The sequence below is a fragment of the Oryzias latipes genome, chromosome 1 (genome assembly GCF_053564925.1).
Source record: "Oryzias latipes strain Hd-rR chromosome 1, Olatipes_Hd-rR_3.1".
Classification (NCBI taxonomy): domain Eukaryota; kingdom Metazoa; phylum Chordata; class Actinopteri; order Beloniformes; family Adrianichthyidae; genus Oryzias; species Oryzias latipes.
The window spans coordinates 19,921,504-19,938,832 of record NC_136237.1 but is presented as its reverse complement, the minus strand read 5'-3'; the positions used below and the strand labels follow the sequence as shown (position 1 = coordinate 19,938,832).

The following is a 17,329-nucleotide window of genomic DNA, read 5'->3' as shown; positions in this document are numbered from 1 at the left end:
AAGATTTGAAACTGTATTTACCCTCACAATAAGCAAACATTAAAAGAAATATCCTTAAAAAAAGCATAAACTACTGTACAGACAAATCTTTTATGAGGTTGATTAATGTTGATTAGAAATGTACATACAAGACAAGACATACATTTTCCTTCCAGTTTACTATTTTCCCTTTAAAGAATCATTCATATATTTAAATATTGCTGGGAATTTTAGTTTCCAATAAAACATAACGCACAACATGGATAGAAAGGTTGCAACTCAATTTAATTTAAAAGCTACATTTTGAACAGAGCTAAAATAAATAAATAAAAAAATAAAAATGAACCACAGCAACTTAGCTGTCAAGCTAAAGACAACATAAAGTCCCAAAATCAATTCAGAAAGCTGCTGAATTTGTCAGTTCTTACTGTAAAGCTGAATTATTGGTGCATGCAGTGACAAGTTCCTGTACTGGCATGAGAACAAAAACTGTGGTGGGAGTTTCATGAAATAGGTTTGCATGATTGAGCAGCTACATGCACGCTTGGTGTGGCAAACTCCAGTGACAAGGAAAAGGCACAGCAGTCTCAAAAACCTACAACACTGTGAAGCAGGGAAAACTTTCTTTGGAGCAAAGAAACGGTGAATCACCAAATCTGTCAGGGTTTGACAGATGACTGTCAGGTGCCATTTCGGAAGCTCTGTGGTAGTGGAATAATGGTATGGAGCTTTTTAAACTGTCGGTTAAAAACCCAACTTACCATTTGAACATGAGTTGCTTCATAGTTCTCCAAGTTAAAAGTTTAAATGAGCTTCATAAAAACAGGGATGGATGATTTTAATCTCATCACCGTAAATAGAACCAGACAGACTGTCAGTTCCTCACTGTCTAAAGAGGTTTGAATGATTTACTTTTAGAAAAAACTGGTAGTAGAGGTAAAAGTGTGACAAACTAAAAGCACTTCATTATGAAAAGAACAAGCAAATGATAAAGTTGTACTTAAAGATCTTAATGTATTTTCTTCAGACATAACAATATTTGGCATTTATGTGTAGAAGATGGTCCTTGTTGTGTTTGTTTTTTTTTTTTTTACATCTCATCCATTACAGAGCAGCTTCCTTGATCAGATCCTGAACTTCCTCCAGCGTCCGAACCCATAAACATTTCAAAATTTAACAAATCGGACAAAAACTCGAGGAACCTGAAGGCACATCTCAGTTGGGGCAACGTGGGTAATAGTTCGCTCACATCTCTGCTCATAAATCCAGATAAACTCAGAACCGAGCGGGTAATTGCCACCCTCTTTAATTTGAAAACAAAACACTGATTTCCACAGCATTATTTTGTCATGTCCTGCCTACAGTGCGGTTCGTCAAGCTGGCGCTCTGGAATGGATCCAATATCCTGCTACCTCGTCCGCGTGTGAAAGGCAAGTCTGTACAGTATCCAGGCTGGATTCTGCAGGGGTTTTTGTGGGAATCTGCAGCCTAAAAATGTTTCCTAAGAAGTGTGACTGATTACTTAGAACAATTTTTCCCTCTGGATGTTCACAGGCTGTGTTTTTTTTTATTTAATTTAAGATAATGTCTACCTGTTTAAGGCTGATCTGTGCTCCGTTAACTAGAGGAAACTCGCCAGGAAACCTGATCTGTCCCTTCACCGCATGTGTGTACTGTCTGTTTTCAGCGTAGCTCACTATAGTCCATAGAGATTTGCACAGATACTCATACACAAAGTGTTAAGGTTTTTTTCTGCTCTAAATGCATTTCCTGTACCACCCAAAGTGTTGACTAAAACCTGCAGCCTGCAGAGACGAGAGGACTTCAGCTTTTTATGGCTCCTGAACTTGCGCAATTACAGAATTTCTTGTTTCTGTATCAGTAAGAGGGAAACCACGGTTCCTTCCGTGGTGATCCCGGTCACATGGCTGGGGCCACACGAGTCGGGGTGGGTGTCTGAGATGGACCAAGGCAGAAGAGGAAGTTATAACTTGGGAGTAGAACGTTGCAGGGGGCGCGTGCGCTATTAATACGTATCCACGTGTTGCTCAAGGGGTTTGAAACCAAGTTGTGCAGACAAAACCAAGTTGTGCAGACACCCGTGTCTAGACAAAACCACCCACCAAGGCAACGCAACACACACCAACACATTACCACCCACCCCCACACAAACCCACCATTTTAAAGCTCCAATCAAGATGTCAGGATGAATATTAGAGGAGAACACAGCTCCAGAAATCAAACTTCATCCCTCCTTCTCTCAGTCCTTGATGGCAGCACACGTCTGTGGTTTCAGATCAGTGCTGGCTTTTGCTGCTGGTGCATCTGGCTTAAGAGGTGCCGCCACTCTCATTAGTCAGTGTTAGCTAAAGAGCCTGCTTGGCTTTGACAACTGCCTGTCAAACAAACACACCGAGACGCGAGAGCCAACAGGTCAGTGTGCTGCAACAGAGTGCAGCCCTGCACCTCAGAGAGAAGAAGGAGGTACACTCTGACACAGCCATGTATGCACAGTGCAGGAATTTGTGAATGAGCCACTGTTCTTACCTTGGCACTGGAATCCCTGCTTTCCAAAGCCCCTGCAGACAGAAGACAGCGGTCAGAAATTTGGAAAATTTAGAACCAAAAAAAAAAAAATGCAGCTGCAACCACAGGGCCTCCTGTTTTACGGCATTTTAGAGGTATGAGTCGGGGTCGATGCGGTAAACAACGGCGGCTCCTCTGCAGCGGCAGACAGGCCCCCGGTGCTGTCGCATAGGACCGGGGAGAATGGCGCATTAATGACACCGGGGGGGTGCGGGCAGGCCGGCAGCAAGTGGATCACCTGTGTCCTTCCACTCACCAGATGAAGTCCGTGCAGTGGCTGCAGAAGGTGGGCTGCTTGAAGAAGCGCGCGATGAACTTGTGGTTCTTCACCTCGTGCACGTTTTTTTGGCGGAGGGCTCCCTGGCGGGCGAAGCCGCGCGCGCTCTCTGGCGCCTCTCCGTCGCTGTTGGGGTCAGCCATCTTAACGAGGAAACGGTCCGAGAGAGGTAGAGAGGGTGAGGAGAACCAAGACTGGGAGGTAGAGACGAAGGCGGCGGAGGACGAGTGCTGCGGGTGCCGCCTCCTCTCCTCCTTCCTTCCCCTCCTCGCCCCCCTCCTCCCGCTCTCCGCCCCGCTGGCTGTCCTGGTGCGGTTCGGGATGCAGGTGTTTCTGGCGGTCCGGGCGGCTCGCGCTAAAGCTGCTTCTTCTTCTTCTTCCGGCGGGTCCACGCGCCGAGCGTCTGCTTCCCTGTTCTCACCAGTGTCGCTCACTCTTTGTACAGCGCGCGCGCGCGCTCATACACAAAAACACTACAATGCTAAAACTACACTGTCGATGCGCGCGCAGCCGCTCGGAGTATGAAGCGCACACACTCATTACTCCACCTCAGCAGGCTGAGCAATTAGGCAGAGCTTCAAAAACCTCCACCTTCACAGTGCAGTGAATAATGTTGAGTACAGTGTGTACTAAAATGTGTTCTTCACGTGACCAGAGGCAGAAATAGTCTGTGTCAGGGTGGTGACAAAAAAAGTACTTATAAGAGTACTTGTATTTTATATTTTTGTTTATAACATCAAATGTAAATTGTTTTTAGAATGCGTAGTCTTATTGGTAAGGTTTCTTCAACTATTTGCTTCCATTTTTTTTTCAATATAAAGATACTGTATACCAGAAATTTCCGTAAGTATTTCAGAACTTTTACTCTGTAAAATGTTTAAACTGTTGCTCAGTACACTATTCTTTTCACTGGTTACCAGAGGTGTAACAATAAAACCAATTAATCGATGAATCGATTTATATTCCTACAATGCAGCCAGATCAATCTGTCTGAAGCGAGTTTTTATCGAATCAACCTATACCAATATAACGATGGAGTTTCAGGGCCACCAAAAAAAAAAGTAAAATTACGAGAAATTGTAAGTAGTAAAGAGACTGAGAAAAAAACTCGTTAATTTACAAGTTTTTATCTCATAAATTTACGACTTAAAATCTCGTAATTTAAAAACAATTTTTTTTGTAAACTGGCCCTAAAACTGGGTCTTACATTATAAAATGGTTTAAAATGAAATAAATCAACTATATGGGTATTGGAAAATACCATTTGGATTGAGACATTGTAGGTTTATTTTACTATAAAGTAAAAACGACCAACTACCATCACAGTGAACAACACACGTGTAATGGCAACAAAAAATGATCAACCATCACTACAGTTCAATGTTTGGAAAAACTGAATTTTGAAAAGACATGTGACCATACAGTGTGGCAGAATGTTCTAATGATGTTTCACTTGTAATATTTTTATTAGGAAAAACAACAGCGGGCTGAAACTTATGGGACTAAAATGTGAATGGATTTCTCATTAACTCTTCTTTACTTGTTTGTTTGTACACATATTTAATTTGAACATTTGGCTAAAGATGTCCTGAATTGATTTTAGGTCCGTGAACCTTAAATAAACCAAAATCCACAATGACTAGTGTAAGCAACCCCAAATTATGACATGCATCAAATAGTTGTTAAAATGAATCCGTACAACCCTACTAGTTACTTCATTGCAATTATTTCAAATATTATTTGGTTGAATGCTTTTTACTTTTACTCAAGTAATAGTATTTTGAAGTATTGCTATTTTATATTCTGCCAACCTCTCCTTGTTTGTGGTTTCATTTGTGTTCATGCTAGTGAAATAAGATAAGACTTTTTTTACAAAAAAAATAATAATAACCTTTAAATTGTATTTGCCAAAAGAATTTTTTGAAGCCAAATTCAAAGTTGTACTTCTTTGAAAGTTTTTTTTATTTATTTTTTTCGTACTGGGGCATCCAAGAAAAATAACAGTACATGGCTTGTAACAAGGATTGGCAGTATTAAAACAATACAAATTAGAAAGATGACTTTAAAAAAGGGGTGATGTGCTGCTACTGTTTTGTGTTTCAGGAAATAGGAACAGCTGCATTTCCTTTGAGTAAAGAAAGAAGCAATTTGCATTTTTATCCAGAACAATCGTTTTGAAAAACTAAACAGGCCTTGACAAAAATGATAATACCCCGCAGATTGAAATTAATACAGATATTGTATTACTTTTACCTGTTTTACGTTGTTTTTACTGAATACTGTGGGCTTTTCTTTCAACGCTTTTGTATTTGACTTTTTGTCAGTAAAGAAAGTGGAAGTTAAGAAGCAGCCACTTCCTTATGTCCTCAAAGCACTTTGTCAAAATAAAATTGCTGAAAAAGCTTTCATTATTTTTAAATGTGACTGTCACCTGCATCAAAGGGATGCACACAGTTTATGCTTCCTTAGAATGGAAGGTGGAGCAAATACAGAACTGGAACCATGTGAAGGAGGGGTGCCTGACCCTCTCCAGCTGCACGCAAAAAAGTTTGCAAGTCAAAGCCTTGACTCACGCAATGACAGTAAAATAAATGCCCACACAACGCTCCGAGGGAGATAAAAAAAACACTTTAAACTGTGAATAGATTCCATGTCAGATTAAAACCTGAAGTGAACTGTTTGCCTGTCTAAAATCCTTAATTAGCACATGCAGTAATTTATCCACAGTCTACAGAAAACATGTCTAAAGTTAAATAAAACCCTGGCTTTATGTTAAATCTGTGGTTGCACATATACTGGTGCTTTGTTTTAGAACAACCCGATGAGACTGGGTTGTTTAGAACCATGTTGATTTGGAAGCAGCAGTTAAAAACAGAAAGAACAGATGGGCCCAGATTAGAAACCCAAAGGTAAGGTCAGTGCTCAAACTGGTAAAAGGCAGCAGGGAGCAGAGGCTGAAGGAACCACAGCCTGAGAGATTTCTGCTAAAAGACACACAGAGGATGTTCTGGCAATCTCTACCATCTGAAACTGAGCTGGGTCCTCAAACACTTACCATACCAAAGACTGCTGGATCACAAAACCTTCTTCATAATATCTTTCAGGATTCAATTCAGTTTTATTTATGCAGCCCAATATTACAACACAGTTTTCTCAATAGGCTTCACATTTGTACAAAACATAAAATCAGTTATAATATAAAATAGCTGATTGCTAAACTAAACAGACTAAGCTAAACTTCTCAATAAGGAAAAACACCTTAAAAAAAACGGATTCTGAGATAAAACAAAAGAAGAAACCTCAGGGAGGTCCACATGAAGAAGGGATCCTCTTCCTGCACGGACAGGCGATGAACCAGGACTCTTGGTGAAGAATCAGCTTATCTAACTTTACAACTACAAATCCACACACTGGGGGTGCAAGACGAGGTCCACAGCCAAGTACAGGAGCACAGACGGGCCAACTGGAATCTGGAATCCCTCCCGCTCCCCTGGAGGGGAGTGGGAAAGAGGGAAAAAGCATGAATCGCACTGTACCAAAAAAAGGAATGAAGAACTAAGTTAGAATAGAGGAAAGAAGAGGAGAGGTAGATCTGAATAGAGGACAGAACCCCAGTGCACCATACTTTCCCCAGCTTCTAACTTCTAGCAGTCTACCAGCAACTAATTGTTGTTGAAATTTTATTCAAACTTGTTAATATTAAGTTGCATGCACTATGGCACATATAGCGGATGGTAATATTGATAACAATGATAGACAATCTACATTTTTATTATATCAATATTGATGCAATATGGTTTTAATCTAAGCAGGGGTAATTGGCCCGGTTTATGAAACCATCTTCCCTCTGCTTAGGTCTGCGGAGAAATATGTATAATGGATGTTATGAAGATAATCATTATTTCCCCAAAGGTAAATATTCTCTGAATACTAGCTAGCATGTCCAAAGAGGAATGTTTGAAGCCTAACTTTGGATGTAGAAACTCTCTTACATGAGCTGGGAGATTCACTAAATTTTTCCCCTTTACTGAGCACCTCTTTTTTATCTGTGTCATTGTTTCTGTTACTAAATTTTTGTATTTTGTTTTGTTTTATGAAATGCGTTCCGGTGTTTTTCCTGTTGTCTTATATCCCAACTGGTCACAGCAGATGGTGGACTTTACCCAGCCTGATCTTGCTGGAGCTTTTTTCCTGTTCTTCTGTCAATTGGGAGTTTTTCTCACCATTGTGAGCTTACTGCGTTTGATTACTTATACCTGTAAAGGCCATTGTTAGAACAGAATCAACGTCCTTTGTACTGACTTATATTGGTTATATTTTACTTTTTATTTTACTTTTCACTGATTTGACTTTTGCTTGTGATGTTTTTTCTCTTCTTTGTATAAAACCTCTCAGTTGTGAATTTGTGCTTTTTGAAAACTGAGTTAAAGGGCCTATACCATGCTATTCTATTTTTAAGCCTTTTATATTTAACAGTATTCATTTGTATGATAAAATATTACCTTTCGCACACAAAATAACGATTTGTTTGAAAATGAAATAGTAGTTCTTTTTACCTTTCCCACCCGAAACCAAAACAACTTGATCTCTGAGGCACTGGCTTTCGCTCCGTGCGGGTGCCGCCCATCAGCCAAGAGTCGGCTTTGTGTGTCTTGCCCATGAAAACAAACAACATTTGAACTTTTACAAAAGATGGATATGCATATTATGCATACAAAATAAAAGTGTTCCGCTAGTGAAAGCTGGTGTTTGTGTTAGCCTGGTGGTGGTGCTGACAGCGCAGACTCTTCCTGGAAGGGGCTGTTCTCACTGGTCTACGTCAGCTTGTTTCGCCTGTGGCCGTATTTGCTTTTGTTCTGTTTATTCTGTGTTTTGTGTATTTTAATTCCTATCAGAGTGGCACTTCTGTGTTTTTATGCATCTTTGTGTGTCTGTCTGATTATTTTCAGGTGTGGTGCTTGAAAGCATGGCTTCTATTGGACCCAACCTGGTGGAGGCAGCCGTTAAAAGCACTTTGTGGACCCCCAGCCTGTGAAAAGGGAGTGTTACTGCAACCTGTCTCCGCTGCAGGTTGGCGCTCTTCTCCACCTGTTCTTTAAGTTGTGTTGCCCGTGTAGTTTTTGTAGCTTTGTGTTTAGGTCCACTCTGTGTCGTCTTTTGTTTGTAGTTATGTTTAAGTGAAGCTGTACGGGGGGAACTGCCATTTTCTTTCACGTTTTCTCCTGTTAATATTAGTCCGGGGAGGTTGGTGTTTTGTCATTGATTTCCCTTCTCTTTCATTCACAGGTAAGATTTCAGATTTCAGTTAGGTGGGGTTTTGTTTGTTGTTTGCCCTTGGTTCACCCTGAAGTCTTTTTGCTTCCCCTTAAGTTATTATTGTTTGATATTTGTTAATTTGTAACTCAAATTTGTAATTCGCTTTCGTGAGTTGGGAGGGGCTGGTTCTCAGAGCGCACATTTCCAGAGGAACACAAATGCGTGAACGGATCAAAATACCGCTTTACGGTTTCTGAAGTAATATTATACTTTACAGCTGAAAAATTGAATTTTGCATAGTATAGGTTCTTTAAATTTGAATCCAGCACTTCCAGAATCTGCTAACGGAAATGACTGAATTCATTTGAATAACAATGGTCTGAACCACTATCCTGTTAAATACTTTTGGTATCAGGTTACACTTGGCAGTCAGGGAAGTGTGATTACTCAAACCACATTGGCTGATTTGGATGGGAGACCATGTAGCCAGGCTGGTGACCAATATGAGGGGGAAGTACCGGTACACGCCTGTTGTGGCTGTAGAGGTTTCTTCTACTTAAAACCCTACTCCAATCATCTTTTGATTTACTGTCCAAGACTTCCAAGTGGTCTTTTGATTATGATGCTGTTTTTAGGGGGGAAAAAAACCTTCATTTTCTAAAACACAGTTTCTGTAGACAGGCAGTAGCTCCTCAGAAATTTGCCTCAGAGTTGTGTCCTCATTTCCCATCATCCCTTTTACACTCTTTCCCACTAGCTCACAGCCCCAACCTAATATTAGCGGTGCAGCAAAAATGGCGAACAATATTTTAGCTATCCAGCTGTACAGTTTTGATCCAGATGCCAGCTCGGACAAAGAAAACAAAGTATCATGGATCTATTTGTCTACAAGTGGGTGCACAAGAATGGAGGGGAGCAGCGAGCTTATGGCTCGCCGACTGTAGTACCTACGTCACTGCTAAAAGCTTTGTCCAGCATTGTTTTTTCGTCTGCTCCTGATTCACAATTTGAATAAGGAAATACTCAGAAATGCAATATTAAGCTTTATAGTCTTTTAATGTATCCCCCATTGTGAGAAAATTTACAAATTTACAAAAACACACCAATTTTAAAGGAGTAGGTATTTAAAAATCGATGGCACAAAAAGCCATCAGATATTTTCAGTTCAGGAAGTTTTCCTTTGTTGCAACAATGATTCTCATTTTTGAACCTATCCCGCAAAAGCAAGTTTCTTTCAACTGTGGTGTCATGTCAAAGGTAAATAAGGCTTTCCAGCAGATCTTTTATCAAAATCTTTGCTCTAATGCAGAAATAAAAACTCCTAGATGTTGTAGTTCTCCAGGATTATATACTTACCTTTACTGTTGAGAAACTTTTTCAAACCTTGAATTTCTTATGTTACCATGTCTAATAGAATTACAGTGACATTTCCAGGATTTGCATCAGCTATTTGTAATAGGCTACTGTCAAAACAGAAATTAAGGTTCATTACCTGCAGTGGAAACATGCAAGGACTCTCATTTTATAAATTAAAAGATTTTTTGATTAACAAAAAAGTTTTCCATAATAAAATTTTCCATCTAAAACAAAGTTTACAATTAATTTTCTACCCATCCATCATCTATTTAGTTTATTAAGTACATTGTTCTTCTTTTCTACAGACCTGTAAAATTATGTTTATTGATTTTCAATTTTTTACTTTTGAAAAATGTCCTTAAGTGTTTTGAACTGAATAAAGACAGCTGACTGTGAATATTTTCATATATTGGTTGAGTAATAAACCCTCCTATGAATAGAAATGTGTGTTGATTTGATTTACTAAAGGGTAAGAAAGAGTTTTCTTCATTAATGACTCTCAAATTAGACTTCATGAAAGCAAAGAGTTTTTGGAGATCACAACCTCATAGAAACTTTGTTTTTTTTGAGTTGTTGCATTTTTTTTCTTGAGATTTTTATTTAATTTTTGGTTGGCATCACATTCACTTCTTTCCAGATTCAAGAACTATTGGCATAAAGTAAATTTGATGAGCTATAGTTGAGTGTATCTTGAGGAAAGGCAGTTCCTAAGGGAGGGGGGAGAGGCAAATATGGGACACACGGCAGAGTCTGTGGGAACTGCTGTTGTTGAAAAAGTTTTGCCTCCCTGTGAGATAATAGAGAACATCTACACGGCCATCTCTGATTCCATTATCATGTTCTCATTAACAATCTGGTCTGCCAGCATGCCAACCACTCTGCAGAGATCCAATGCAGCTTCCCATCTCTCCAGGGACTCCAGTAGCAAAAGATGTGCAACCAGGATCATAGCCTTTCTGCCCCAGTAAACCTGAATGCAAAGTTTTTCTGCCACTTCATCCTGCCATTAGGCTTTAATTCACTGAACCCAGAACATCGGGATACAAGAACAGTTTTGAAATTTATGATTTTTGGCTGAAGACCTGGTTCTGATTCTGATTATTATTTAAACATTTTCCATCTTCTCTGGATGTGATCTTATACTACATCCAGTTTTCCTGTTCAAAAGCAAAACCTCTGTGTTTAACATAAAAGATAATTCTGCCGTTTAACTAATAAAAGCTATGGAATCTAATATTGTATCAATAAGAATGTAGAACAAGAACTTGTGTCAATACAGCAGCTGCTGGTACATGTTTATTGTGTTAAGAACTCTCATGTTCCAATGTTCTTTTCAAAATTAAAGTATTTCTATTTGTTAAAAGAGGATAGTGTTGTTTCTGTAATGTGTGCTTTAAATCCTGAAACATAAAAATATATGTATTTACACGCGTGGATCTTATTCAAAGGGCTGCTAGCTAGGCCATGAGCCGGGGATCCATCACACCTGACCCCGGGGGTGTTCGTGTCCCTGTGGTGTTGGTTCTGGTCCTTGCCCTTGAGCGCTTCAAAATTCCAACAATGGGGGATCTTGGTCACCCCATGTTTACCACGCTCAAGGGGAACTTCCACTACTCTTGGCGTCATTCTCTTGGTCGTGGGTGATTTCCTCTCCACCAGACTTCCTGCGGGTCGGGTGGGTGGCTGCCTAGAAAGTGGGGCAGGTTTCTCTTGTGGGGGCCCTTGTTTATACCTGGGAATGCTTAGAGCTCCAAGGTGCGGATGGGCTGCCTCTCTGGGGTTAGAAGAGCTTTCCGGCAGATTGGGGCCTGGGTTGGGCCCCCTGGTGTGGCGGGAGCGCTATTCTTCCAGATGGGCTTGCACTGGGGACCCCTGTGGCGGTTGTGCTAGCCCTGTTCTGGGTGGCTGAGATGGGTCGCCCTGTGGGTGGATTACGTTGATCTATTATCTCGTGAAGGTGTCTGGGGGGCCCCAACTACCACTGCTGCCTCGCCTCTGGCGGGAGTCTTGGTGTGGGGGTGACCGGATGCTCCCCCACTTTTTACATTCCATTATCCACCACAGTTGAACACAAACACTCACCTGAGTACAAGTGTCAGCTCACCTTTTCACAAATAGTATGCACGAGGGAATGATATGCTTGACATGTGTTTGTTTGTATGCATAGGTATGTGCGTGTCAGCTGTAATTGTTTTGTCAACGTGTTGCGGTGTGTGAAGATCTTTGGAGCCAACAGGTATCTTTGTAATAGTCAATTGTGTCTGTGGACAGGCCCTACCCTTTGGACTAACATATGCACCTGACAGTAATGATGATGAACCTCCAGCAATATGTTGCTTTGTGTTTCTACCCCACCTACTTCTTTAATCATCTATCAAATTCTTTGACCCCCTTTTTTTTCTCCCCTTTCTTTTGTACCTGCATCCCCCATTTGTAACATCCCACTCTCAAATACAAAAGAGGTTTATACAAGTATACACTTCATGTGTCAGAAAAAAACCTCCTATTGTAAAAATAAATGCTATCCAGCAGGCTTTAGCTCTTTCCAGTTTGCTCAGCTGCTGGACATGATTGGTTAAAAAAAATGTAAAAAAATGCATTAAAAGAGAGAGTTTCTTATGTTTGCACTGAACTCTGAAAAGAATAATTCATTCAAACCAGAGATTGTTTTTTTTCACCCTTTGGCAAATCCCTTTGGAGTTGCCTTTATGGGTCATTTAAACCAGAGAAAGCCTGAAAATTACAGCCTAATATAAACTCTGACTGTTTGAGCTGTTGTTTGGAATCAGGTTTTAACATTTTTTGTGTATTTCAATGTATTTTGGTTTTATGGCATAAATATTAAAAAAGATGATTTTTTTTTTAAGTTGTTCATATGGAATAGACAAAACCCAAAATTGATCACAGTTTGTTTATTTCATGTTTTTTAAAGATAGGTCTTTCTTAATGGCTTCACATGTCACCTCAACATGCTTTCAATGTGGGGTTGCAGATCTGGCTCTGTAATCTCTAATCTCTCTTCAAGCACCAAACTGCATGTGGGACGTTAATGTGCGAACGCTAGGAACCGCTGCCTCTTGAAGAGTTGAACCTGTGAATTTACAGGCTTCCTGTGAGCGAAGAGCTAAATAAAGAGAACATTTTGTCACCTGCCCACCACTCAATGCAACAATGTCACAACGGCTGGGTTTAGCCGTCCATTTTTATTCTGTTCTATATGAATTTGGAATTTATTCTGATCTCCCTGCAGTAATCAGATGTTTGGCTTTAGTGTATCAGACATATTTTCAACAACATGGAGCCTTTAATAGATTTCTTACTGATTTTTTTTTATTTATTTATTTATTTATTTATGAGCCTCACAGTGAATTCACTAAATAAAGCACAGTGATGGTCAAACTGATCACAGTAATCTTACGGCTGTGAATATGTTTAGTCACAGCATTCTTTATGGGCTGCATGGTAGTGTAGTGGTTAGTCCTCTGCCCTCACAGTGAGAAGGTCCTGGTTCTGGACCTTTCTGCGTTTTGCTTGCATGCATAGGCTTTCTCCTGGCACTCCGGCTTCCTCCCACAGTCCAAAAACATGTTTCATAGGTTATTTGGTGTCTCTATATTGTACCTAGGTGGACAAGTGAGTGTGGGACCCTTCAACAGACTAGCAACCTGTTCAGCATGTATCGCACCTTCACCCGACAGGTTGGTTTAGTAGGTTCTGGTGATGAATGCATTAGTTGTTTTTTTTTGTTTTTTTTTGCAAAGTGCCTAGGTTTCAGCAAACCTCAAATCATCATCTTTCTGCCACCATGCTTTGCAGTTGGGTTGCAGATTTTCCTGTTTCTACTTCATTGTTCCGATTTGGTGTCATTTCTTCAACAGACTATTGAGAGTGGCCGGAAGATCGCATAAATACAGTCACAAAGTTATTTCTGATGAATCAGGTCTCCAAATTATTCAGCTTGTTTCCAAACCACAGTCTTAATCCAACAGTGGAAACTGCAAACTACTCAAACAATACCAGAAACAGCTTTACTTAAAGGGAAACTTGGGGAAAATGTAGAACTTTTCATTTTTCAGCTTTCTGTTTATTGTTGTTTAAACTTTTTCTATTTGTTATGTCCTCTCCATTGACTGTATAGGAGAACTGGACTGAGTGACCTCTCTGCCTCGCGTTCCAAATAGGAAGTACCTGGTGGCTTGAAGCCAAAATCCCATAGACTTCTATTGAGAAATAAACAGCTGTTACTCAGTCACTCTACTGGTCATAATAATCATTCTTGCTCTGATACCATTTTCAAAATGCTCTTGCTAATCGTAATTTTTTTAATTATAATTTTTCTTTATCACAAATTATAAACAGAACAAACAGATGCCTCAATAAAAGCATTTGGCCTAACAGATTCTCCTAAGCCCGCTTTCAGTGGAAGGGGTGTGGACTCCGAACCAGCTCACTCATGATTGGCGACAGTAGTTGCCATAGAAATGTTGACTCAGACCAACTCGGACCAATCACTGTCATCTGGCTCCAAATAGTGGCATGGAAAAACAGCGACTGAATTGGCTTCACATCGCTGGAGGCACTTTTTAGGGGAAATGTTACACCACCACTTAGTCCATTTTTCATATGCAGGCAATGGTCCTCCCAAGTCAATCTGCTTGTGTTTTTAGAATCTCAAAGCTTGAGCCCTTCCCTGCTGTTTAGGTTGAAAGCAAAGTAGAGATTGGACAAATTTTCATTACAGCTTTACATGTACTAACTAAACACAACCTCAAAGTTAGATTTGTGGCAGTTAGAGCCTGCAGCCAGCCTGCCAAACTTGATTTGTAATGGTGAGAGAAATCTGGAGAACCCTAAGAAACTACATGCAAACGTCACATAAAAGAAGCACAGCTAGGATTTTAACCTGGGAGATATTAATCAAAACTTTATTTAAACCTTTTAAATTGTCTTGCAGTTTCATTTTGATTTTCAGGTTGTTGTAGTTTTTTTTTGGTTTATGTAGGCATTTACAAATCTAGGCAATAAGTTTGACTTTCATTGAGGTTTTTAGTATTGTCTTAGTATTGTCTTCAACTGTCAGCAAACCTGACCTGTTTGTCTCTCTGTCTGTCTGTCTGTCTGTCTGTCTGTCTGTCTGTCTGTCTGTCCGTCCGTCCGTCCGTCCGTCCGTCCGTCCGTCCGTCCGTCCGTCCGTCCGTCCGTCCGTCCGTCCGTCCGTCCGTCCGTCCGTCCGTCCGTCCGTCCGTCCGTCCGTCCGTCCGTCCGTCCGTCCGTCCGTCCGTCCGTCCGTCCGTCCGTCCGTCCGTCCGTCTGTCCGTCTGTTTGTTTGAAGGAATCATTCTGTGTTATTTAAAAATGACACTAACTCCTCCCAAAAATAACAGGCCGAAGCCCTTTCTCCTTTAACATCCTTCCTGTTGTCTCTTATTTTCACAATAACACACTCTGTAATATATGTTATTGTGAAATTATGGCCCATCTGACATATCTACTGTCTAATTAAATACACACAAGTAAAAACTGTCAAAAAAGAAAGAGAACCATTAAGAAGAAAATGCTGAATAACATCTAACCCAGTGGAAAAAGAAGGGAACGGTTACAATGGTGTTTCGACATGTAAAGCTCTTCAGGCGAAAAATATACATTACATAAACCAAACTAACTTTACAGATACTTGCTAGTTTTTCAGGATCTCAAAATGAGAGTTCCATGATATCACTATTTGAGGGGAACAAACCGCAAATGTCTGGGAAAAAGCCAGATTTACAGAGATTGCATAGATTTTGTTAGAGTGCAGCTCTGCTCAGACATGCCAGCATCATTAACCTGAAAATGATGCATATGGAAAGAACAGAGAAGCAAATACGAAACAAAACTTACAAGTTGGCAGTCGTAGAAATCTGTTCCAAATAAATCAAAATGCGACAGCAGTTAGAACAATTAAAAACGAAAAAGCAAAACAGTCAAAATGCAGACTAGATGAGCAAAAGACAAAAAGTGAACTAGCTTCATGTTTTCAGAATGCTTCAGGATGTACACAAACAGGATTACACTTGTTGGCACCTCTCTGTTGATCGTCTCTTCCATAAATTGAAATTGACCAAAGTGATGAGTAAACATTTCTAAAAATCAGATTATTTATTATTGCATTCCAGAAGTGTGAGGCACAAAATACTAATTGAAAAAGACTTGACTTGATCTTTAGTTTCTCTATTGTTGGATGGAATCAAGCAATTTCTGAAACCTCCAGACTTATCAACAGATTTTCTGCTGTACTCCTCACTTGTCTCAGATTTGAAGGGCATTTTTCTTCATTTACCACCTTTCAGCTCCAATTGTGCTGTTCGTCATGTTTTTAGCTGTTTATTTATTGTGGGGTCTTTATCCTGTTAAAAGACACATGAGTGAAACCATTCTGACTCTTAACAGAACATTTATCTGCTTGTTGGCTTTAAGATTTTATGATACCAACCCAGTGCAGTAAACCATCTGTCAATCTTCAGAACCTGCTGAATCCTTCTCGAGGTCACTGTGCTGCTGGACCCAACCCAGCTTGTCTAGGGAGAGTACACCCTCAACAGGTCACCAGGTCATTGCAGGACAACACACTCACTGTCAAAGTGATTTCTAAACCACAAGACAGACAAAAACAGACCAGTACGATTTCTCGTGAGGAGAGCCAGAAACAGACAACCGTCCAACGCCTCTGTCTCCAACAGCTCTGTGGATGCCTGTCCGACCTCCTGTTTTTTTTTTTTTTGAATTGGTTGTCCTGGTTACGGAAAATAATTTTGAATCTAACAGATGCAAGGTCAGTAGTTAACAATGTTTAAACTTCTCGCTGCAGACATGGGAGTGTTAGGTCACTGTTCCTGAATTGGGTCTTATCAGTTTGTATCCCAAACGTGCTCCGCTTTCTCAGACATCTCCTTCCTCCAGATGGTATGTGGAGAAGAAAAAATCCCAACCCAGCAGCCTTCAATGTGTAAGTCAACAGAGTTCAAAAACCAGTCTTAAAAACAGCATTTAGAATGAAAATAAAGTTTATATATCCAACACTCACACATCAGGACATATCATTCATCAATTAATTTATGAAGCATGTTTTTTGAGCTGTTCAGGAAGCCGGACTCGTGGGAGAAAATCCACACATGCACAAGGAGAACTCCACACAGAAAGGACCCAGCTGAACAAGGGTCTTCTCACTATGAGCGCAAATCACTACACCACCATGCACCCCATGCAGCAAACCAGCCCAGGCAATGTCCAGTCCTCCTCCGTGTTTAACAGTAAAGACATTTTTTTTCCTTTGAGTGTGCTTCATTTTTGAGTCTGTAAACACGGAGCTGATGTGCTCTGTGAAGATGCTCCAGTTTCGTTTCCCTGTCCAAAGGACATTATCCCAGAGGCTTTGCAGAATACATTGCAACACATTCTAGACTATTTTTCCTTATTTAGTAGTCAATAGTTATATTGTTCCATTCATTTCGTGTAAATATCTTAAGAAACTTTCTCCATATTCTTTAACATAAAACATATGTAAAACCTTAAAATGTATATTTGAAAAAAAGATTATAAACATGAGAATTATTTTTCAAAATTAAATTTGTTTTTCATGTAAAAAGTTGCTTTGCTCATCAAATTGTGCTTGAATTCCCCAGTTCCAGATAAGCATATTTTTTTAGGGAAGTGGTCCAATTATTAAACTCTTTAGTTTAGCCATTACCTATTGAATTCTATAACTTTATGTTTTTTTATGATTAATGTTTATTACACAAACTACCGGTTTGAAGCCCATTGAGATGACAATTTTTGTAATATAGGACTATATAAATAAAATTGACTTGAATTTTCTCCTAAGGGTGTGTGTAAAAG

At 39.9% G+C, this 17,329-nt stretch overlaps 1 protein-coding gene and 1 long non-coding RNA gene across 3 annotated transcripts in view; one reads left to right on the top strand and one right to left on the bottom strand.

Moving 5' to 3' along the window:
- LOC101161464 (protein kinase C beta type) overlaps positions 1-3,456 on the bottom strand; it is a 34,491-nt gene extending 31,035 nt beyond the window's left edge. For both annotated transcript variants that reach the window (XM_023958257.2, XM_023958253.2), the window contains exons 1-2: positions 2,822-3,456; positions 2,527-2,558 (exon numbers count right to left, since the gene is read on the bottom strand). In XM_023958257.2, coding sequence (XP_023814025.1) covers positions 2,527-2,558; positions 2,822-2,985 — 196 coding nt within the window. In that variant the 5' untranslated portion in view covers positions 2,986-3,456. The remainder of the gene's footprint in view (positions 1-2,526; positions 2,559-2,821) is intronic.
- A 12,846-nt stretch (positions 3,457-16,302) lies between these two features.
- LOC144990929 (uncharacterized) lies at positions 16,303-16,767 on the top strand. The gene is made up of 2 exons (XR_013654805.1): positions 16,303-16,439; positions 16,576-16,767. It is a non-coding gene; the product is annotated as an uncharacterized LOC144990929 (long non-coding RNA).
- The last annotated feature ends 562 nt before the right edge of the window (positions 16,768-17,329 follow it).